At 55.7% G+C, this 22603-nt stretch overlaps 1 protein-coding gene across 1 annotated transcript in view; it reads right to left on the bottom strand.

Annotated features, from left to right (window-relative positions):
* Positions 1 to 21539, bottom strand: part of LOC129061289 (protein FAM169B-like) — a 36258-nt gene extending 14719 nt beyond the window's left edge. The window contains exons 1-4 of the mRNA XM_054561980.1: positions 21485 to 21539; positions 10480 to 10610; positions 7524 to 7623; positions 206 to 291 (exon numbers count right to left, since the gene is read on the bottom strand). Coding sequence (XP_054417955.1) covers positions 206 to 291; positions 7524 to 7623; positions 10480 to 10610; positions 21485 to 21515 — 348 coding nt within the window. The 5' untranslated portion in view covers positions 21516 to 21539. The remainder of the gene's footprint in view (positions 1 to 205; positions 292 to 7523; positions 7624 to 10479; positions 10611 to 21484) is intronic.
* Between the last annotated feature and the right edge of the window lie 1064 nt (positions 21540 to 22603).

Below are 22603 nucleotides of genomic sequence, written 5' to 3'. Positions count from 1 at the left end.
GCCGTGCGTCGCCCTGAACCCAGACCTCCCGCGCCCAGGCCTGCGTGACGACGCCGTTCTGCTGTGCGAGCCCCAGTCTGCGGCTTCCTTACGCAGCCCTAGAGACGGCCCCGGGCTGGCCTGCTGTAAGCGGTCGCCCTGGTAATGGCGCCATGGCTGAGAAAACCGCCTTTTGCAGTGCCCGTTCAAAGCAGCACCGCCTCACCTTCAGCAGCCCGTCTCTGGCAGGGTCCGAGGTCCTCAGCGCGTCTTCGGCGGCCCACCAGGACTCCTTCGCGTAAACAGCCACGACTGAGGGAGGAGAGAGGCAAGGGGCGGTGAGGACGGGCACACAGCCACAGTCGCCAGGCAAAGGGCAGACTGCAGGCGGGAGGGGGAGGGCAGGCGCTGCTTCGGGAGCTGACGTGCCCGCGGAGCGCTGGCCAGGGCAGAGCGGCCGCTCGCACGGGAAGGGGACGTCGCAGGCGTCCACCCGGAACAGGTGCACCCTCACACCACCAGACCAACGAGCCACACACCCGCCCTGACCCATTCCACGGGCAGGAGTTCCAGTTTGTTTCGGAGCCCAGTTTTGTGCCACAGCTCAGAGCTCCCCCAGCAGAGTTGACCCCCCACTGCCCGAGGCCCCCAGGAGCCATCAGAGTGCATCCCCCACCAGAGTGGTCATTTCTTACAACGGATGGAGCTACGTGGGCCCACCGGGGCCCCCCGAGGTCCACAGCCGACGTCGGGCCCGCTGCTGAGCTGTGCGCCGGGTGGGTGTGCACTGGTGTGTGGTGGCGCGTGCCCGCTGTGACGGGGTCACACGGAGCGTCCTCACTGCCCTGCCAGTGCCCCGTGCTCCCACTCCTCGCCCCTCCCTCCCTGCACCCCGACCTCTGTACTGTCGCCACCGTTTGACCTTTCCCACAACGTCATGTAGTTGGAATCAGACACGATGAAGCCCTTGCAGACTGGCTTCTTTACTTTAGTGAAGCCATGTCTTCTCATGGCTGATTTTCTCTACATCCTTTTTAGCGCGGACTGAGCTCCACTGAATGGACCTACCACACTTCCGCTCTCCTCTGGGCTCTTCTCTGTGCCCCTTTCATTGCCATTTTTATACCTGCCTCTCGAGCCAGGTGTCTGAGCCCACGGGGTCCAGAAGCCACAAAACAAAAAGATACACGTTCCCTGTCAAACCCTTTTAGCGGAAGGCTGGGAGGGAAAATGGTCCCACGGAATAGAAAACAGTCTTTAGCACTTAATGTTAAGCTCAAGACTTCAAAGGGAAGTCTGTGGACAAGCCAGGTCAGGCTGCCCGCTCCTTCCTCCCTATTCCTCTTGCTCTTCGAGCAACGTTGGTAGAACACTCCGTGAGGACCAGGGCTCCGCGGGCTTGAGCCAGTTAGTAAACGCGGACTCGGCACAGCCAGCCCCACTCCCCGCAGGCCGGCACCCCATCCACGGCGTCAGTTTCATGTCGTCGTGAATGGTATCACCTCCAAGGACAGTCCCCAAATTGACAAGGCTGGCTGAGGGAGAAGGGCCAATTAATGCTTGACACCTGCCTTATTAATTCAACTAACTTCATGTTCCAAATGTCCCCTCCTGGAACGTACGGGTTCATAAAGCCACAAGGATTATTTTCTTGCTGAACAAGATGAATCAATAAGAGATGTTCAATTTACTACTACAGCGTGTTGCTGTAACACAGGTGTCTGAGGTACTCCGACAGTTTCGAGTAGGAAACGTGCCACGGCCTGGCGCTTGGGTGACGCCTTGTAAGTTTCACGGTGCGGGGCAGAGTATTCATTAGTCACACAAGCTGTCACCAGAGAGACTGAACTGTTGTTTTTTTCTGAAGAAGAAGAATCTTAAGCTGCTCCATGACAGTGAAGGTGAAGTCCAATCGCATTTAACAGGCCTAAAATACGCCGTCCTCAAAGCCAGCTCCTGAGAAACGGAAGCAGCCCTCTGGAGAGGGGCAGCCTGTGATCAGAAGAGCACGATGCCCAGTCGCGAGGAAACAGAAGGCAGGGAGGAACGGCGGCAAAGCCCCTGGAGAGAGGCTGCACGGGCTCAGGGAGGACAAAGGACAGGTCCTGTGACAGCGAGGCAGAGCCAGCCTCGGGTACCCCCTCTCAGAGCCCCGGGCCGAGGTCCGAGCGGGAGAAAACAGGAAGCACGCACCAGCCACAGCCGTGGTTTCCAAAGGAAAACGCAACTCTGGTCTGTGTGGCCGGGGCCGAGCAGCGGGACTAGGCGCCAGCAGGCGGCGACAACAGTCACCGGGGCGTCCGTGGTTAGGGGGTTCGGCCGTGCGGAACCACTTTAACTCCCTCCTCCCCTGAGCGACGGGCGATGTGGACCACACGGCAGATGTCAGCAGCAGGTGTGACTCTGACACGCCAGGTGCCGTCCCAGGCCCCAGGGCGGGTGGGCAAGCTTCCACCCTTGCCCCCAGCCCCAGGAGCTGGCAGCCGGCACGGGCAGGGCATACAAGGCGCAGCAATGGAGCTGGGTGCCAAAGCAGCCCTGAGCCCCAGAGGGGGCCCACCCTGCCGAGGGCGCCGGAGAGCAGCCCTGGGGCGTTCCGCCTGCTCGGCTCCGGCACGGCTGGGCAGGACTTCAGCAGGCAGGAAGCGACATCTGCGTGCATTGCAGGCGCCGCCGTCCGTGAGCAGAGGCCCGGAGCCCGTCAGGCCCAAGGCCACGCTCAGGGCACCTCCAGCAGGGCGAGCAGCTGGGCGAGGCCAAACAAGGGGCTGCAAGCCGCAGTTCCCGCCACGTGCACGACCCAAGGCCAGCACACAAAAGCCAACCGCTTGCCTGTGCACCAGCCATGAACATACCTGACAAGGAGCAAGCAGGATTTGGAATGGGAAACAATGCCATTTATACACTTGAACCCCCAAACTGAAAGGGTGAGGAATAAATCTTAAGAAGCACATTTAAGGCTCTAGCTTCAGATGCTTACAACTTAAAGGAGGAGAGGCGCCTGGCCAGGAAGCGGAACCAAGGAAAGCCATCGCGCTGTGTCTGTGCGTCAGCAGCGGGGATGCGGCAGGTTGCTCCTACTGAGAAGCCGGACAACCTTCCGTGGAGGCGCCTGAGGCGGGGCCTACGGAGCAAGTAGGGCCCCGCAGGGGAGAAGGGGACTCAGCAGGGGTGGCGGCAGAGCCTCAGAGAGGTGAGAGCCCACAGCGTCCGGGCACAGGTGCCAGAGCAGGCGCGGGGAGTGGGGGAGGCCGTGAGGGGGCCTGGAGGCCGTACCCGTAGGCGACTGGAAGCCACCAAGCCTCAGAGAAGAGGGACCTGGCCCAGCAGCTGTTTTAAAATAATACCCACCACGACCATGTGTCCAAGCCCCCACCAAGCGTTTGGTGCTAAGCCAAGGGAGTGTCTCAGTGAACGCTTGCCACAGAGGTTCATTTTCTCACCTGAGGCTCAGAGGGGCCCAGAATCCTGCTCACGGTCATGTGCCTGTGGCCTGCAGGCAGCTGGACACCCAGCCCCGAGCTGAGCAAAGACAGAGGACCATCCTAGGAACCAGGGAGGGAGGGGTTCTCACACATGCATGCACACACGCACGCACAAGCACATGTGTCTTACCTCCCCACACCAACTACAAGCCATTCCCATGTTGGGCCATGATTAAAACTTTCCTCAGTCCTGACAGAAGGGACTTCAAGTCCCCCATCTCTTCCCCGGAGTCTAAGCCACCACCGTCCCATTACAAATCTAAGAAATATGTTGTTCCCCAAGAAGGAACAGCACCGTTAACCAAAGTGACAGGCCATCTTTGCAAAAGCTGAATGTAAGGAGGGGGAGCAGGGGGGAGTAGTTCCGGCCAAGGAGAGCACGCAAGCACATTCCAAGGCACTCGGGACTGCAGGCCGCACTGGCGAGCCGGTCAGACATTTCAGGGGCGGGAAAGACCGGGGCCGACACAGCGACTGCCACATCACGCCATGCGGCTGCCCTTCCACACAGACGTCTTCTTCCAGGGATGGCCCTCCCCGGGGCTCAGGCGGACTCCACCAGGGAGGGGCAGCAGCTGCTCTGCAGCTCCCTGGAGCGTCAGCCCCCTCGGTTCTTGAGCCTGAAGCCATGTGGCTGCCATGAGCCTAGGTTTTAACCCAAGGAAGGCGGAGCCCTGGGTCCGGAGGCACAGCTGGACCACAAGAAGCAGCGGGGGCAGGCGGAGGCCCGCACCCAAGCTCATCTGCCTGGGAAGGGAGGCTTAAAACCAGCAGGGCGCACCGGGGCCAGGACAGCGAGCTCCTCAGGGCGGGGCACCGGGTGCAGACAGCCCCAGCGGCGGGCTGGGCCCTCAGATGCCCGAGGCCCGCCCCACCCCCAGGCGCGGCTCCATCCTGGACTCTCTGAGTATTCTCCTCGGACCCTCCTTGTTTTCCAAATACCATGAGTCCCTTGGTGAGAATGGCAGGTCTTTGTTTGTGGGAGGCGGTTTTTCTCCACGTTTCAATCCGACTCACAGTGCGTGCCATAACTTAGCAGGGAATAAAGAAGGAAATCCCAAACAACAGCCTCCATGTGTCCCTGAAATCTGCGACGGCCCTTCCATCTGCGTCCACCGCGGCCCCAGGGCAACAGGACTCTCTCCTGTCCTAGTGTGAATGTCCTCTGCCTATGTGCACTCGGGTCCTGCTCAGTCTGGGGGGCGCCTGGCACCAGCCAAGGGCACAAAGCCACACGGGCACCTCCGCCACCGGTGGGGGGCAGGTATTTAAACCAAAACTGCGTTTCTGGCCTGAACTCTTCCCCCAAACTGTCAAACCCTCTTAAGTGGGACCCCAGCAATAGGGAAGTTTGGAGGGTGGGACCCATGGCAGGCTGACGCCTGCTTCTGCACCACCCACAGAGCCAGCACGTGGTAGTCCTACAGACGATGGGATAAAGGTGTGGTGCGTGCAGACAATGGAATATTACTCAGCCACAAAAAAGAATAAAATCTTATTACCATTCACAAAAATAAGCCAGCACAGGCTCGACCATGAAGAGCCAATGAAAGAATTATTGCAAGTCAACAGTAAGAAGATAAACAACCCAATGTAAAAATGGGCCAAGGATCTGAACTGTTTTCCAAAGAAGACACAAAAATGACCGGTAAACATCTGCAAAGATGTTCAACATCATTAGTCATGAGGGAAATAACCGCAATGACTCCCTGACATCAGTCTTGGGGATGATTTTGTGTATCTGACACCAGAAGCAAAGACAAAAACAAAAATAAACAAGTGGGACAACATAAAACTAAGAAGCTTGTGCACAGCAAACATCAGCAAAATGAAAAGGCAACCTACTGAACAGCAGAAACATTTCTGCAAGTCATATCTTCGATGAGATTAATATCCAAAACATAGAAAGAACTAAACTCAATAGCAAAAAAAAAAAAAAAAGCGATACTGTAATTTGTAACAAGAAACTATATTTCATATATATTTATATCTGAACGTCACCCCGATTTCTGGCACACAGATCCTAAACCCCCTGGAACGGCTTAAGCGACAAGGGGGACAAAAGTGTCTCTTGGCATGTGGACGAGGTTACTTTTGGACCACACCCAAGATGGGGGGCTGACAGCCCAGAAAGCCAACCACGTGATTAGAAGATGGGAACTTTCAATCCCTTCGGCCCCTACAAATGCAACCGCTCGGGGAACTTTACAAAGGAGCCGGCGACGCGATCCCCACGGCCCGGCTGAGCCGACGTGCAGAGCTGCGGGGAGGGCCTGCGCCACCACCGGCCACTTCGCAGTCCACGCACTTCAAGCCACAGGAGGGACATTTACGCACCGCATCCACTTCCAAATGCAAAATTCAGGGGCGCAAGGTGAGGGTGACCGCTGAGGCGCTCTTTGGAAATCTCACCTAATAGCAGCTACACAACGGAGCCCCAGGAGTTTAGAAAACATTTCAAAACTTTATTTAAAGTGCTGTTATATAAGAAACGGGCCAGAGTGAGACTTCTTGGAGCTTATGAATATTTACTCTACCACATTCTTGAAAACAACCAAAAAATTAAGTACCGTATTAATAGGGAGCAGATTTACAAGAGTCAGTCACATGCTTATATTATGCAAACTAGCTACAGACCTACAACCAGAATATTATGCAATGCTGAGAAAAGGCAGGGGAGGGCTGCTGAGGTTTGGGCATTTTCTTAAAGTCAGCAAATGACATTTTTGGAGTTTTTGACAAGGTGCTCATTTAGGAGTTCCTGTGGGCGCACCCTGTCACTAACCTGCGGCTCGTCCCCGCCCTCGTAGCGGAGTCCCCAAGTCAAAGCACCGTGGAAGGCCTGGGGTCATTACAGACCCTTGGCTCACGGAGACCCAGGTTTGGAAATCAACATCCTACACCTTGACCAAAAGCTGTCACACAGCCCAGCCACCCCCGGCCTCAGCGTCGGCTCACCCACAGCTCCCGGGCGGCTGGCCACGCACTCCCCCGTCTCGGCGTCAGCGACAAGAGAATAACCTGCCCAGGTCAGGGACACCGCTGCCACCGGGACTCCTCTGAGTGCAAACCCGGACTGACGGGCGGGCAGGGAGAAAGGCAAAGTCGGGGATGGGAGGAGGGGTGGAGAGCTGGCGGAGGCCCCCTTTGCAAATTGTAGTTAAAGACCTAAACCCCATACTTTCACCAGATACACCATTTAAGGAGGGCTATCTAATTAAGGGTTGGTTTGGTTTTCTTTTTTTATTTTTTATTTTAATTTCTTATTAAAAAGACCATACATGATCATTGTGGGAAATCTGTAAAATATAGTAATGTGTAACAAAAGAGAGCTTTTCTAAATAGGATCCAATTTACACTGGGACTCCCCTGAGGTCAGAGACAGGTGCTTGAGCCCCCGGGGGCCCTGGGCTCAGGGTGGACAAGGGACCCGAACCCTCCTCCCTGCCCACCGGTGCCCGCTGCCCACAGCCCCAGGCCACGCAGCAGGCCTGACTCTGCAGAGGCCTCGCTGGGAGAGCTGAACACAGTCACAGGTGGTCTCCGCATAACGCAGAGGAAGAACGGATGAGCCGCCACCGGGAACAAACCGCACCCTCCCGTCACCTGGCACACCCCTCTGCCCCGCACGGCGGCGGGGCCTGGGCCCGCTGCTTGACCGCCGGAGGCCTCCTCGCCTCCTGTGTCCCTGAGGGTAAAAGCAGTCCCTGTGCTCCCAGGGCCGCGGTCACGCTCGAGCCTAAGGGCCCCACTCTGTGCAGGCGACCCACACATGTGACTAACAACAATGACTAATGTCCTCAGATACAGGCCTGATACCGTCACTGTGGGAAAGGGGTGTCTCACATCCTTAATACAAAAAAAAAAAAAAAAAAATCCATATGTGTCAATGAACAGAAACAATGCACTGTCTGAGCTCTAAAAGCGGAGAACAGCTCACTTCCACTTGTTCTAAGTCCAGACTCCGCGTACAACCGCCATCTCCTGGGTGTTCGGTACCATGAGTTCTGAACGTTAAATCGGAAGCGCGTTTTTTTAAATCCATTTTTAAATACCTACCTGTCTTTGTGTCCTGGGGGTTGACCAAGACCAAGATTTTATGTTGAGGTTCGTCACGATGCACAGTGCAAAGGCGAACAGATGAAGCTTCAAGTTTAATCTGAAAAAAAATAGTAAGATCGCTGTTTTGTGCTTTCAGCATAGGAAGGGCGTGAGAAATCACTTAACACGTAGCACAGTGATCGCTGAAAGCTCGCTGTTACACAGAGGGGAACGTGACAGGCCGCAGGCCGCAGAAAAGTGGAGACCTTACCGGCTCTGAGCTGAGCGCCAAGGGCGACGTGGCGAAGGCTCCTTGCTGCCGCCCTCCCAGAGAACCCGCTCCTTCGCCCGTCCGCCGGACCATCTGTTCCGGTGCTGACCAAACGCCCGCTCAGCCTGTCCCTTCCGCATGCTTCCTGGGGCCTCAGCCCATGGGCGCAGAGGCCGCCCTGCCACGCCAGCGCCCACGGCCCTCCTGGGGCCACCCCACGGACAGCCTGTGTGTCCGCCTCGACGCTGCCGGGCCGCCGGCCGCCCTGGCTGGGGGTGCTGCACGCATCCTGGGGAAGCCCGTGGCCCCTCCGGCCCTGCAGGCTCCGCTCTGGCTCCCTGGCAGCCCTGGCACAGAGAACCTCAGCACCGGGTGCCTGTGTGCTTACGAGTAACAAGGACACCCAGCAGCACGCTCAGGGTCTCTAACCAATGCCAGGACTGCACCCCACCCCAGGGCGCTTCTCTCAAGCGCCCACATCCCAAGCCCTCTCTTTGCCCATCAAACTGATGGCTCCTGGCTCCCAGAGCAAAGGACCAAGACATTCCATTGCAAACTGTTTTGAGAACCGAGGAAGGTACAAGAAAATGAGAAAAGAACATGTGGGCTGAGTGAGGAAGGCAGGCGGCTTATAAGAATTTGCCGTGGGCCTCCGCGGTGTCAGGGAGCTGCTCCTTCACAAATCCTGAGACCCGTAAGCACCCGCGTGCCTCCCGACCTTCGAGTCGCCTTCCTGAAGCATCCCCACGCTGGCAGCAGCTACGTGAGGCGTGGCTCACCCACCAGATGACGGTCACAAGGCCATTATAAACCACACGTATAAAGCATTGTACCGACATGGAAAGAAGCTTATTAGAGACATTCTTGTATTCAGACTGTGATCTGAGTGTTAAAAAAGCATACACAGAAATAGAAGCCAAATGGAAACACGTCAAAATGTTGATTGCGGTAAACTGTGGGTGATTTTATTTTCTCTGGCCTTGGCTATGGATCCCAAATATTTTACAATGAGCATACACTGTTATGACCAGAAAAATCAGTGACTGCATTTTAAATGGGATGGGACCATTTCAGGCTGAAAACAGAGTAAATTATGAAAAGAAAAGGCTTTTAGGAAGATCAGAGTGAGGTGCCATGATACATCCTATCTTTTTATTTGGAAGTATCCTTCTGGATTCAAAAAGAAAAGTTAAATCTGCTGAAAGCAAAAAGGAGGTCTAACACCATCCCAAATGAGACTCTTTCAAGCTGGTAAGTGCTAGGAAATCGCTACCCCTTCTTAACTAGCTGAGTTCTCTGCCCCAGGCCTACCAGGGAACCAAACGATCATTTTCCTAACACGTTCTTTAGAAGGGCAGCAGCGAGTAGGTACTTAGTCATTCCAGCATTTCTATCATGCCAAAGCAACCTAATTTTAGTAACTGTCCTATTTTATTATGGTTGTGCTAATAGCACTGAAATTATTCACACACTGAGCATTTACTATGTTAGGTTTTTTAAAAGTAATGCAATCCATACATAAGCATGAAATAAAAGCAGACGATGGAAACCTCCCCCGTAAGTACTTCAGGGCTAACTCTCGTTTGTTACCACAATTCTCAGGTTACCTGCATTTCCCCCAGTCCCTCCAACCGGGCAGCCCCAGGCCCTGGGCTCCCTAAGAGGAAGCCCCTGGCCCGGACCAATCGCCTGCTTTCTTTCCTGCTTTAACTGCCACTAGGGGGCGCTAAGAGCGTGTGCCTACAGCAGCCTCTTCCGCAGATGAACAGGGAGCAAACACCCCTGGGAACTGGATTCCTCCAGGAGTTGATTACAAATCTCAAGGAAGCCGCACTATGTAAACTGGACAGACCATTGTTTTAGTTCACTCTGGAGCAACGTCGCCACAGTGAAACGAAATCCTCTCTTCCTCAACCAATTTCACCAGCCAGAGAGCAACAATTTCTGGAATGAGTAAAGTCTTACATGTACAAAACAAGAAACTCCTGTCTCTTTCAACAAATCAGCCTCAAATCTGAAAGAACAGTGACTGACTTAAGTACAGCCCAGGGTTCACATATGCTTTTTATGTCCTGCGGTGGGGAAAAAAGATCTTAAAAGCAACACAATTTCTAAAGTTTACCCACAATCCCACCGTCCCGATAAAACAATTCTCATTTCTCTCAAAATGCAGTCTTATCAGTGCTAAACATCGTAATGGCTGTCACTTCTTTCCAATTGGTATAAATCACTCCAGATCACAAAATTTTAGAACTGAGCCAAACCTTAGAGATCAAAGACCAGCCAATCCCCTCACTTTACAAATGCGGAAACTGAGGCCCAGCCAGGCATTCCATACAGTATCTCAGTTAATCCCCATTACCACAGTGTGAGGCAAGCTTCACCCTGTCCCAGTTTTAGAGATGAGAACACCAAAATCAGAGGGGTTAAGGCACTTGCTCAAGATCACACAGCTCCTGAGTGCCGAGTGTGGGGTTCGCAACAGCCCCGTGGCTCAGCCTTGCAGAGCCGGACTCCCAATCCAATGGGAATCCCAGGCCCCATCCCAATCCAGGGTTCCTTCTGCTTCTCAAGGCGGACTCAGGGCCCTATTCACCCCAGGAGCTTTTCTTCTGCCATCTGTAACAGTCTCTCACGAACATCTTATTTTCGAACAAGCCAGGTCTTTCAGAGCTCTGGACCAACAAGGCAGAGCAGACGTACCTGCTCCCCGGAGGGAAGAGAGAAGACCTCTGCGGTGCGCTGCGCCCCCTCCCGCAGGGCAGCATAGTACGCCAGGGCGGCTTCCCGGTGCGCCTCGGGGTCATCTTCCAAAACATCCACCGGGTAACCGCCTGCGTGGGGAAAGAGAAGGCAAGGCGTGAGAGCAGTCTGACTCTTTTGATAAAGAGAAAGTCACTTAAGAAAATAATCTTTCTTGGAGATTATTTTTTAAAAGCATCCGAAAGAACACTTGCTTTAAAAATTATGTTCATCTTTTTTTTTTTTTTTTTTTTTTTTTTTTAATGAGAAAGAAGAGGAAAGCAGTGCGCCAGCAGGAGGCGGGAGACAATAAAAAGACTTTCCTGATGGCAGGATTGGCGCCGACCCCAAGGAGGGGGAGGTTCAGCGTGGACCCCCTTCGACTGCCGCGGAACCCCCTTTCTTCACCCAGGCCACCGGTGGCTTCCCACAGGGTCCGCGCAGCCGTCACGCGTGCCGTGACTAGCTGGGTAGAACCTTGGTGCCTGACAAAATCGAGCTCGAGTGAGGATTTACCAGCTTACATACACATGCAGGTGGCTAAGATTTGCCCGTTCTCCTTTGATTGGGCTACTTTTTGAAGAGAGTTTAAATGTTCAAGTTCGTAAGACCTGTAAAGCTATACACACGTAAACTCGCAGCCTCTCTTCCTTGTCGCCATGCTTCCGGAGGAAAATTACGTGCTTAAATAATCATGTAGACTGACAGCATCCACTTCGGCTGGGCAGTGGCCGTCGGCGTGCCCCTCTGATGCTGGCGGGCCTCGGGCTGGCAGGGTCCCCGGTCGCCCCGCGCCGGCGGTGGGCGCTGCCCTGTTGACCTCCCTCCTGTCAGCCAGATGCTCTCAGTCCAGGCCCTCAGGGCCTCCTACCAGACTCTGGGCCGACCCCCTCCCCCCATCCACCAGTCACAGTGACACCTAAGCAGGCAGTCCCTGGGCCCAGGTGCCCACTGAGTTGGCATTAACTCCCATTTACAGGTGGGGAAACTGAGCCTGGAGAGGAGGACACTGAGCCAGGCAGAGGCCACACCAGGGCACGAACACCTGTCTGATTTTGAGACCCATGTCAAGCACTCAGCTGGTCAGTGGAGAAGGACCACCCCCAGGACCAACGAGCTCTTCCTCTGGGCAAAGGATTCCTGGACATCTCGATGCTCACACCACAGCGCAGCACCCATATTCGGTTCCTCTTTAAAGTCGGGAAGTGAGGTGCAGACCCCCGAACCCCAACACAGGGCCTGCTGCACCCCAAGCAGCCTGAGGGCCAAGGGGAGGCGGGAGTCTCAGTCTTTTGGTTCCAATTAGTGCTCTTTCTTCCAGGGAAATTCTCCACCAGAGCAGCTCAGCGGCTTCCCTCTCACACGGAAAACGCCTGGGTTAGTGCTGCACAAACCGCGCCGGAGTGGACAGGAGCGGCCAAAGGCTGGAGGGGGCCATCAGGTGCCAGCTGGGGCAGGGGCCCTGCCCTCGGCGGGGAAAGGCCCCTCCCCAGCCCCAGGAGGAGGAAGACCCCTCCCCAACCCTGAAGGAAGGACACTTACACACATACCACACATACACACCTAAGGCTCTGCCCGCATGCCACGGAGGAAGGAAGCTCCCCGCCCACTCCCCAGACCGCAAGGGCACGCTGGGGCAGCGCAGAGGGGCCCCGAGGAAGTCCCCAAGTCCGGCCGCGCTCGCTTCGGCGGTGACGGAAGGCAGCCAGGCAGGAGCTCCCAGATGCGGAACGCTAGCCGGCTCTAATGGCTTGAACTGAACAGGAAATATTTTTCCGAAGCCAAAAGAATGTAATCTTTTCAGTACAATGTAAAATGCTTTTATGAAAAAAAGGCCCACAGTTGAAGTGATAATTCATTGCAGACTGCAAAGAAATGGAAATCCCCAAACGAACCCCAAATTTAAGAATATATTGTAAGCATGTGTTGGCTATAGTCATCCAAGAAACAAAAGCATTCTTCCAGGGAAAACACTTCCATCAGTCAGGATCTTTGTACCAGCGCCTGAGTTCCCAGGGCTGCTCGGAAGGCATGCCATCCCCTCCGCCCCCCGAGCGAGGCCTGTCCCCCCAGGGCTCGGCCAGCCACAGCTGGGGAAGCCACTGCAGGCGAGGGGCGGGGCCTGAGGCTCGAGGGCCTCCCAGCCTCCTTCGGTCCTCCCGATGTAAACAGCAATGCCGATCAACAAACACCTTCACAAGAGCCAACGCCCTACACTGGGCCGCTGAGGAAGTATCACTTGCAGAATATTCTCTCCAAATACCACTTCACCACGAACACTAGGCAATTTTTCCATTTTAGCAATGTGTGATTTTTCTCATAGACAGAAATTAATAAAGGCGTTTTAAATTTCACTTGCCTCACTTAGAACTTTACTGCAGTCTCTACACACTGTTAACTGCACGACATTGTGTCTCTGGGAAAGCTAGCTAGACAGAGTTCATTTTTTTAGCAATGGAGATTGTCACTCTAAAGTTACAGAAAGAGCAATTCTTGCTCACAATGATATGTGAAAAAATTTAAGGATGCAAATTATAAAACAGTATTCAACTTTGTTTTTAAAATGGTTAAGAGTAGCTATCACTTGAACAGAATTTTTTTTCTTGCTTTTATTTTTACATAAGTGGCATGTTTTTCCCTTCAGAAATTAATTTTCTTCTAACAGGAACTTATTGTAAGAAAGGATCCTCATTACAGAAGAAATCTGCCACCCTGGGGGGTTCGGTGCCCAACTCTGAGCTCTGCAGAGAGCGGGGAGGCTGGCGCCTCAGAGAGGAGGCCACTGCAAGGGACAGGGCGCGAGAAGTCTCCGTGGAGGTCTGAGCAGGAGGCTCTGCACCGCCAAGGCGCTAGGGCGGGGCCTGCAGGAAGCAGACTTCCAAATGCCACCTCGGCTGCTCAGGTTTCAGGCCCGGCCACTCGCCAGGGTCCCCACTTTCCAGAGAGGCCCGCGGCTCGCCGCGCACCCCACTCCCCGGGGCATGTGCCTGTATGCTCCATGAGGACTCAGCATTCACAAAGGCAGACTTCATCTAGAGCCGCCAAAGCATTCGGCGCAGGGCGCCTTAAAGCCAAGAACTACTTTTAACTTAAAACGGGGCTGCATTTATGTTTGTTGTAACAGGGCCAGCGCACAGACTGGGGAGTACCCGAGCGCCCCCAGCTGGGCGAGGCAGTGCCTGGCAGGCATCTAACCCCGTGGCACCCAAGGTCTGCATGCCTCCCACTGTAACTCCCCTGCCTTAGGCCAGCATCCCTGGAAGTGTACCCTGAGGGACACCAGCTCCACGGGCCATGCTGGGGAGGGGTTTCTGGGGCCCAGAGCTCGCTGCTGGGAGGCCTGCATGCCTGTCAGCAATCAGAACATCTAAACACTCGGCAGCAATAGAATTTGCTTAGCCCCGCGTTTATTCCCCAAACTTAACTAGGGACCCCTTGTTCCAGGACCCCGACTGACAGATGACAATACACACCTTACAGTGCTTTGAAATGCTGTCAGGGCAGAAGGACCCCCCACTACCCAGCTCACTGGCGGGCCCGGCTGGGGGCCGGTGTCAGCAGAGCGATCCGCCGCGCAGAGAGGCAGGGAACAGAAGGTGAGGCAAATACACACTTGGCTATTTTCGTTGGTTTTTGAAGAGCATCTGATTGCCAAAACATTCTTAGCAAAGAATTGGGGAAAAAAAAAAAGTTGGAAGACAGCATGTAGAATATGTTGGAATGTTTTGAGCAGATGAGCGAAGCCGTCAGGGAACGGAGGCAGCGCTGGGACAGGTCCGCAGGTGGTGGCGGGGAGAGCTTCCTACGCGGTGACTGACAGGGCGCCTGTGGCTCGGTTATCACGGATTTAGTGTTGGCCAATTTGCACCTTGTCGTGGCCTTGGCTGGGAACAAATCCCCTGTCCCAGATCTGAGATGGTAAAACAGGCAGCCGACTTTCGGTGCCGCCCACGCAGAGGTTCGGGGAACCCTAACCGCTTTTAATGTGCAGGCCTCCCGACACGCGCCTAGGCAAGTCTCGCTGCAGCCAAGCACTGCAGAGGCAAAACTCCCTTCACCCAGGCCATGCAAAAGGACAGGAGGTGGGAAGGAAGCATACTGCCCCTGTGCACACAAAGAGGGCCACAGCCGGGGACAAGTGGGGAGCCCTGCTGGGGGCCGTGGGAGGAAACAGACCATTGAATGGCCGCCTCCTCGACGAACGGGGACAGAACAGGGGCGCTCACTGACAGCACTGGGGGCGGCCAGGCCTCCGCCCCTGAGCTGGAGCCGCCCGCCCCCGCGGCCATCGTGCCGGCCAGGAGTCAGGCCTCTACCAGGACGGACGGACGGACAAGGGCTCGGGCGCGCACTCGGGAACTTGGAACGCTTGACTCTGCGCCCTGAGTTTAACTAACCAAGACTCGTACGGACACCGAGCACGGGTGTCAGCGACGGAGCACCTGCGGCGGCCCAGACACTGGCGGGAAGGCTGTGGGGGAGCAACTGCACAGAGCAGAACGGGCCGACCCGCACTGCCCAGCACGAGCGGGAGAACCCCCTCACGCCCCCGCAGCCCCGTGCTCCGGCCGGCGAGGCCCAGGACGGCAGCTCTCACAGCTGCCCAGCGCTGTGCCTGCGAATGCACGTGGCTCTGGAAATCACATCCCTGGGTGCCCATCGGTGGCACCGGGAGCAACACCACCTCGGAAGAGGAGAAAACGGGGTTTCTATCTGGCCGCCCCGCCAGGCGCAAAGTGACAAGGGGGCTGAGAGCAGACGCGTCCTCAGGCTCCACACCCAGTTCTAGATTAGGCCTCTGAACACGCTAAAAAAACAAAAACAAAAACAAAAAACAAAACGAAACAAAACAAAACTGCCACGAAATGGTCCTCACAAACCACAGAATCAGACACACAAATGCTGCAAATACTGAAAATATCCAAGAGAAGATACAGATATTAAATATGTTAAAGAATTTTAAACACGGAATTTAAAGGGCCAGGATTTTTTCAACGAGCTGGTAAGATTCTAGGGGAAGGAAAGCAGATCTTCTAGAAATGAACATCTTAAACAGCTAGGAAACTGACACATATACATAAAGAAATTGCCCAGAATGCAGCACAGAAAAATCAAAACAGGCGGAAAATGTGAAAGGCAGCTTAAGAGACATGGAGAGTAGAATGATGAGGTATATAGTACAACGTAACTGAAGTTCCAGAAGAAGAGAAAAATAATAAACAGTCAAGATTTGAAGAAATAATAATTGCTTTTTTCCCCCAGAATTAATGAAAGATACCTATCCTCAGATTCTGGAATCCCAGGCAACCCCCAAGCAGAAAAAAAATCAAAAGAAAAATTCTCACCTCAACACACTGTGGTCAAATGGTAAACCAACAAACACAAAACGGTGACCGGAGAAGCAGCCGCAGGGACACCCAGGCGCCCCGCCATCTGCATCGCCAGCAGCCTTCCGACGGCCACCCTGGGCGCCCGCAGACAGCGCAAGGACATGTCTGAGGCACGGCAGGGAAATGCCCTCGTCCCCCACCGTGCAGGCGTGCCTTCCAGGAATGTGCGTGCAATAAACATATGTTTAGAAAAACAAAACCTAAGTGAGTTGACTACCAGCATATCCTCATTTTATGTTTAAAGGACGCCTATCGAGAGAAAAGAAAATGACCTCAAGAAAAAGTTAGACAAGAAGGAATGGGAGCAGAGAAACCAAGAAATGGGGATAAAGTCCAAGCCACAGCTGAGCACCGAAACAAAGACAGCTCATGTGGGGGAATTAAAAGCACCGTGGGCCAACGGGCTCTGCAACAGCAGCTCACGGGCTGGGGCGGGGCCCCTGGAGGGACGCACGCTAAGGCCCTGGTGGGGGTCCAGGAGAAGCTGGGGACTGATTCGTTTCAGAAGTAATTGGCATTAACGTGCGTATCAAAACTTCTAAGCCAGCCCCTAAAAGAATAGAAACATAGATATTAAATTTCAAAATAGGAGAGAGAGAAAATGGAGTTAGGGAAAGAATGGGGAGAATCTCAAATTAAAAGAAGGCAAGAAATGAAAACAAGATGACCTGTGTTCAATTAAATGCATATTTAATTGTTATTTAAATTCATTTTTATTTCAGTATTTAACGGTTATGATTAAAAACAAATATTCACCAACAAATAACTGGACCATGTTTTTGGCAGGACAGATTTTGTTTTATTAGTGTTTTTACCCCACGTGTTTTTACCCCACGTGTTTTTAAAGATTTTAATAATGTGTATTCAATACTCATGTATTGTGAAAAAATACTCAGCAACCTTTCCTTCCACATAACTTAAATTTTTTTTTTCCAAGACGTCCTAACAGCCCCAATGTGGGTGACCCATGTGTGTCACGAAGGGCATCTGTGGGAAAACGTAAAGGTCACCACGAACAATCCACGGGGGTCAGGCCCACCTGCCCACACGTGCGCAGGCCCGCGCACAGCGCGCTAAGGGCGAGGGGCAGGCGGGCCACCGCGCCGGAACGGGTTCCCCACGGCACGGGCTCTTCAGTGCTTACCGCTGAATGACACATTCAGGGACTCCGAGGAGGGTCTGTTTCAACAAAATGCAAGAAATCGAAAGCGGCTTTCTCCCTGTGTGAGTGGAATTTGCAAGTAGCGGTTAGAGACTTGGTTTCCAAGAAAAACACATTTATCTTAATTTCCGTGAGTCAAGGAAACCCAGCGGTCTAGGAGGTTTGGGGCCCTGGGCGCCCCTGAGGCACACGCACGGACAGGAGCCCCCCTCGGCCTCCCCAAGGCCCGGCCCTGGGCCCTGGGGTGCCCAGCGGCCCCCTGGCTGTGCTGTTCTGAAGGGACAAAGCAGCAGCCCAGGGCCTCTGTGCCTGGACAGGCAGCAGCCCCGGGGGAAGCAGGGGACGAGGTGCTGCCGGGCCCGGGGACGTGGGCAGGCTCCCAGCAAAGTGGGCAGAGAGACACGCTGGGTTTCCACAGACAGGGGCCTTTGGAGTCACACACGCTGTGTGTCCCACCCCACCCAGCTTGCTGATGGCTGCCTTGGGACTGACACCCCACGGCAGAGGAGGGGGCGCGCTGAAAAGCAGGGCCTGTGCAAGCCACCGCGGCTACATCCCAACAAGCGTCATTCAAAGGCCCCAGATCGTCAACTGCTACAAGTGACGGTCACTCAGCTGCGACTTCCACCCCCCACCAGCAGCCCTGGGTTCAAAGTCTTGTGACCCGGGGGAGGACGAGGCATCTGGCCAACCAGTGTGATGGAATTCGGCCCCGGAATGGGTTCCTAAACCACACAGCACAGCAGAAAACACAGCCATCTTCTAGAACCCTCTGTCTGGAATTTCCCTGGGCCGAGCTACAAACAGGAGTGTCACCAGAGGAACAGAGAACCAGCTGCTGTCGGTCACCACACTAGGGTTTCAAAGGTCAAAGAGACAACGCCGCCGTGCCCACTGCCCTCCCGCCCCCGCCCTAGCCCTGAGCGTCCGCCTGGTCACTCACTCCAGCCTGCCAGGAGGGGGTCAGGGGCCAGCCATGCCGGGTCCCGCCCCGGGCAGCAGAGACCCGCGGCCGCACAGACAGAGCGCAGCCCTGACATCTCCAAGTCGGGGAGGACCAGACCCCCGACGGGAGGGACACCACTGCGTGGCAAGGAATAACGACCGACAGAACGGCGGCACACAGACGCCTGGGCCGCCAGGAGGGCCCACTCAGGATTCAGCCCTCCCAGAAGAGCGGGGCCCCTGGGAAGACATTCGGGGGCACACGTGGACCAGGGGCAGGCCCCCCAGGGGTGGCAGGCAGCTTGCGTCACCCCATGTCCTGATACGCCCAGTCTGCAGAGGGTCCTCGCAGCAGCCCTTCCTGTAGCCACGGGCCCAGCAGGGGTCTCCGCCAGCACCCAAAGGGCTCAGGGAGCGCCTGCCGGGTGCCAGGGGAAAGCAGGGTGTGGGGGCGGGAAGGCCCGTAAGGGGGATGGCAGGTGGGGTGGGAAGGAGAAGTAGCCAACACACTTCACGGCCACAAGGACTCTCCAGACCACCTTGTCCGTTGCCGCCCCTCCTGACAAAGGAATGGAGACTCTCTGAAGGCCACAGGGCACTCAGCGGCAGCGACAGGCGTCCCAGTGCCAGCCCAGCCACCGCCCACTGCCCCCGGGAGGCCCTGCTCCCCAGGCACGGAGACCCCCAGCCCGCCAAGCCCACACCCTTCTGTGGGCACACCTGTACAGTGTGGGCAAGGGAAGACCCGAAGGAACATCTGCCCACGGCCTCCCTTCTTGCTCTCCCCTCCTTCGGTGCGGGTCTCCAACGGGTGTCGGACCCACCCTGAGCCCCGCCCCGCCCCCGCCTCCTGTCGCACAGGGGTCACGCTGCCAGCTTGCTCCCCGCCCCGCTGCAGGGCCACCACCCACATCCCGCGCAGGCAGGCGCCGGCTCCCCCAGGTCCCTCCTCCAGCCCGGAGCCCGGAGCCCAGAGCCCGCTCCCCCGGCGGGGCCGCCTGGGCCCTGTCCCCCCGCCCACGCTTCAAGCCGTCCCGGACTTGCCTCCTTGCCTGGGGCTTCCCTGCCTATAAAGCTCTGCTTCACTTCCAGTGCAAACTGCCCAACACCTAGCTCTCCTAAACCGCAACCCTGACTGGCTTCCGAAATGCAGAGGGTAAAATAGGCGGTTCTCACAAACACTTCAAGGGGCAGGGGACAAGCAAGCGGCCTTCTCTGGGCCTACTCGGAATTTCAAGCTGGCCCAGAGGCCAGCCCTGAGGAACACAGGCCTCATTCAATCCCTACACGGCAGCTCAAGCCCTGGCTTTATAGATGAGCGCTGTTCAAGGTGAAGGATGAGGGGAGTAACAGAAGCGGGCTGTCTGGCTTTCTTTCCCTTTCCCGCTCCACTCCCAGCTGACATGACAACAACAGGTGGTCTGATGGAACCTAAGGGGACACACACACACACACACACACACACACACACACACACTTGGGGTCGGGGAGGGGAGGGGAGAGAACGTGCGTGGCCCTGAGGCGGGCCTTGATTATTATGAGGGGTGCTCCCAAAGCCCCCTGGGAGAGCAACCCCCGCCCTGCCCCACCGGACACACCGACATCGAATAACCTCGTCTTCGTACAGAACACAACTCCCACGGGGAGGTCACAGGACCTCTCCCTACATTTTGGCGCTAGCGCTAGGTGGGAACTGGATACAGCCTTGTCTGTAGGCGTAATTCTCAGTTTGACGCTTCCTTGCAAAAGGAAAAAGGCTTCTCACACCGCCGTGAGCTGCCCAAGCCTCTTCTGGAGCGGGGCTACCGCGGCCCGCGCGGCAGGTCAGCTCGCAGAGCCCCGGTCCGTCGGGATCTAGCGTGTGCGGCAATGATTCATGGGCGACTGCTGTGTGTCATCCGGGCCGCCAGCTATCGAGAAAGCCACAGCGAACGCTGAAATAAATACAGGAAAACCCTTAAACCGTTGAGGCCAACTACGCCTCTCAGAAGATGAAGTTAGCCGTTACTTTTCTCATAAAAAGGGAGGAGGCCTGGTAGAAGCCACACAGCTCCACGGCAACGGGCGGGAGGGCCTCTGACTCCCGGTGCCACGCCGGTGCAGACGGGCGAAGTGTTCAAACACACAAGAGTGCGTGTGGTCCGGAGGCACGCCTCAGATTATTATTGCTGGTGCCCCCAGGCCCCCGCCCCATATCCCTACGCAGGCAAAGCTTCATTTGGAGCACAAAGAAAACAGCATCCAAGAGTAAGTCATTTTTCTCTTGCCCAGCTCTCGAACACATGAACCGGTCACCACACTCACTGTCCCCAGCCATGCCAACCAAGCTTTCAGAAAGGACCATGGAAAAGAAATCAGAAAGGAAATAGTACCTTCCCCTGTAAAAACAGAGACAAAACCCTTTGTCAGTCTCTAGACCAGGGAGAACCTTCATGAGGAGTGCAACCAATTCAAATGATTGGCTAGTGGTCACCCTCCCGCCTTAAATCACTTGAAACCAGAGGGAAGTCAGCTCAGAGTCACAGCTCTTAAATGCAGGTCATAAGCACAAGTACAGTAAGTCCTCACCTAAGGTCAGGAGTAGACTTGATGCCAAACAAGCATAATGAAACCAGCTCTGCCATAGGCTAACTGGCATAAACAAGAATTAGGTGCCTACCGCGTCTCCTTAGAATAAAACCACCTTGTGTCTCATCAAGGGCCAGGCAGCTGCACAGGCAGCCCCACTACTTAAGGACGGGACCCATTCTGAGAACTCTGTCCTCAGGCCATTTCCAGTTCAGCCCTGCAAACAGTGGGGACACTTGCCCTGCGGCTGCTCCCGGGCACACACTGCCTGCCTTGCGGGAGCTGCAGGAAAACCTCTGCCGTGTTGTCTCATGTGCTCTCTCTCCCCCAGAAAGAGTGGGGAACAGCCCCACCTGGGCCCCGGAGGCAGCGTGCCCGGGGTCCTGCCCAGCAACCCAGGCTCCACTCCCGCGGCGCCCACTGCCCGGGCGAAGCGGCCGTCCCCAAAGGGGCAGGAGGGGCGCCTGTGGTAACCGGAGCTGCGCAGTCCCCCGTCACAGATGAGGCCACCGAGGCACAGAGCTCGCCACGGCCAGGTCAGCGGCCCAGGCACCCACCGGGTGGCCCGGGGTGGACCCGGAGAGTTGAGTCTGCTCCTCCGGGGGGGGGGGGAGTGCCAGAGCCCCGCCAGCCCTGCGCCAACGTCACGCCCGCCCCGCTCTTTCCCTGGCAGTGACAGGTGCGCGGACCACGGAGCCCCGGCAGCAGGTCAGGGAAAGACTCCCTGGCTGCGCACGCTGTTTACGGTCTCCTTCAGCAGCGCCGGGCCGGGGCGCTCCGGCCAGCCCAGCCATTGAAGCCCGACACGAGGGGAGGGGCCGTCCGCAGGCAGCGAGGCGGCGGCGGGCGGGCGGCGGGCGGGCGGGCGGGCCAGGCTCCCCTTACCTGCGGCTCCCCTTACCTGCGGCTCCGCCTGCTGCCTCAGCCTCCATGCTCCCGCTCCTCAGCGACGCGCCGCCCTGCACCCTCACCTCTGCGGCTCCACCCCGCCCCCAGGGCCGCGCCTGCTCCTGCCCCCGGGGCGGCCCTGTCCCCCTCCCCTGCCCCCTGAACTGGAGCTGGTCCTGTGTTCTCACCATCCCTAGTGAGAACACGTGGGCGCGGCTGCTTGCTTTCTGGGTCACTGAGGGGCTGCACCTCACCCGTTTGATCCCAGAGGCAAATGCAAGTGCAAGTATTTTCCTGCCGGGAATGTCTCTCCTAAGGAAGACTGCTGTGCTTTTGGCTAAATAAAACTTCTCTGGTTGGTAACCGTTTTCTCAGGCTTACTAGATTTCATCAGCCGAAGACTGTCTGACATCAGCCATTGCTCAAGACCATTTGTTTTCACAACGGAAACGCAATCAAAGTGCAGACGCAGACCTCAGGACCCATACTTCTCTGAACTGTTTTCATTGTAGAGAGTGAGGATGTGTGTTTTTCCCCCAGGTGGGGAAGAATACAATCGTAGACGTATTACTGTGGCTAGGGAAAGATATATCATCTCTCTCATTTTCTGTTTTATTAATCGCAAAATTAGAGGAAACTTTTAGCACATACAAAAATAAGTGAATTTTGGGGAAGTAGAAATAACAGGACACGGTCCGATTTACATTAAGAAAGAATGAATCATGTCCAACCCTGGAGAAAAGAATGAGAACTGCGGCATCAATACTGGGGAAGCAGCCTCCGCAAACGGCAGTCTCGGCAGCGGAGGGGACCGTTTTCGTGACGCACGACACGCTGACGTTAGGAACCACGCGTCATCATAGCCAGACCCCGCCAGTCAATGCCATTACCAGATGTGACCTGAGAGGCAACCAACTTGACAAACGTGGGCGTTTCTAGTGGCCCGACCCCGCGGACCACTGTGATGGGCAAGCACAGAACTCTGCGAGAACTGGCCACGTGGCATGAACGTGAGCAGCCATCAGTCATTCGAAGGGGCGAAGCCACCCATGCCAGAGGGAGCAGGAGGAACTGGGTAATGCGTTCCCACTTGAATTCTGGTGCTGTCTACTGCAATGTCGAAGTGAGGCAA

Source organism: Pteronotus mesoamericanus, unplaced genomic scaffold, assembly GCF_021234165.1.
Source record: "Pteronotus mesoamericanus isolate MK-2021 breed Mesoamerican mustached bat unplaced genomic scaffold, CSHL_Meso_final scaffold_582, whole genome shotgun sequence".
NCBI lineage: Eukaryota > Metazoa > Chordata > Mammalia > Chiroptera > Mormoopidae > Pteronotus > Pteronotus mesoamericanus.
Note: the sequence above shows the minus strand (reverse complement) of the source record. Positions and strands in the feature narration are given on the sequence as shown.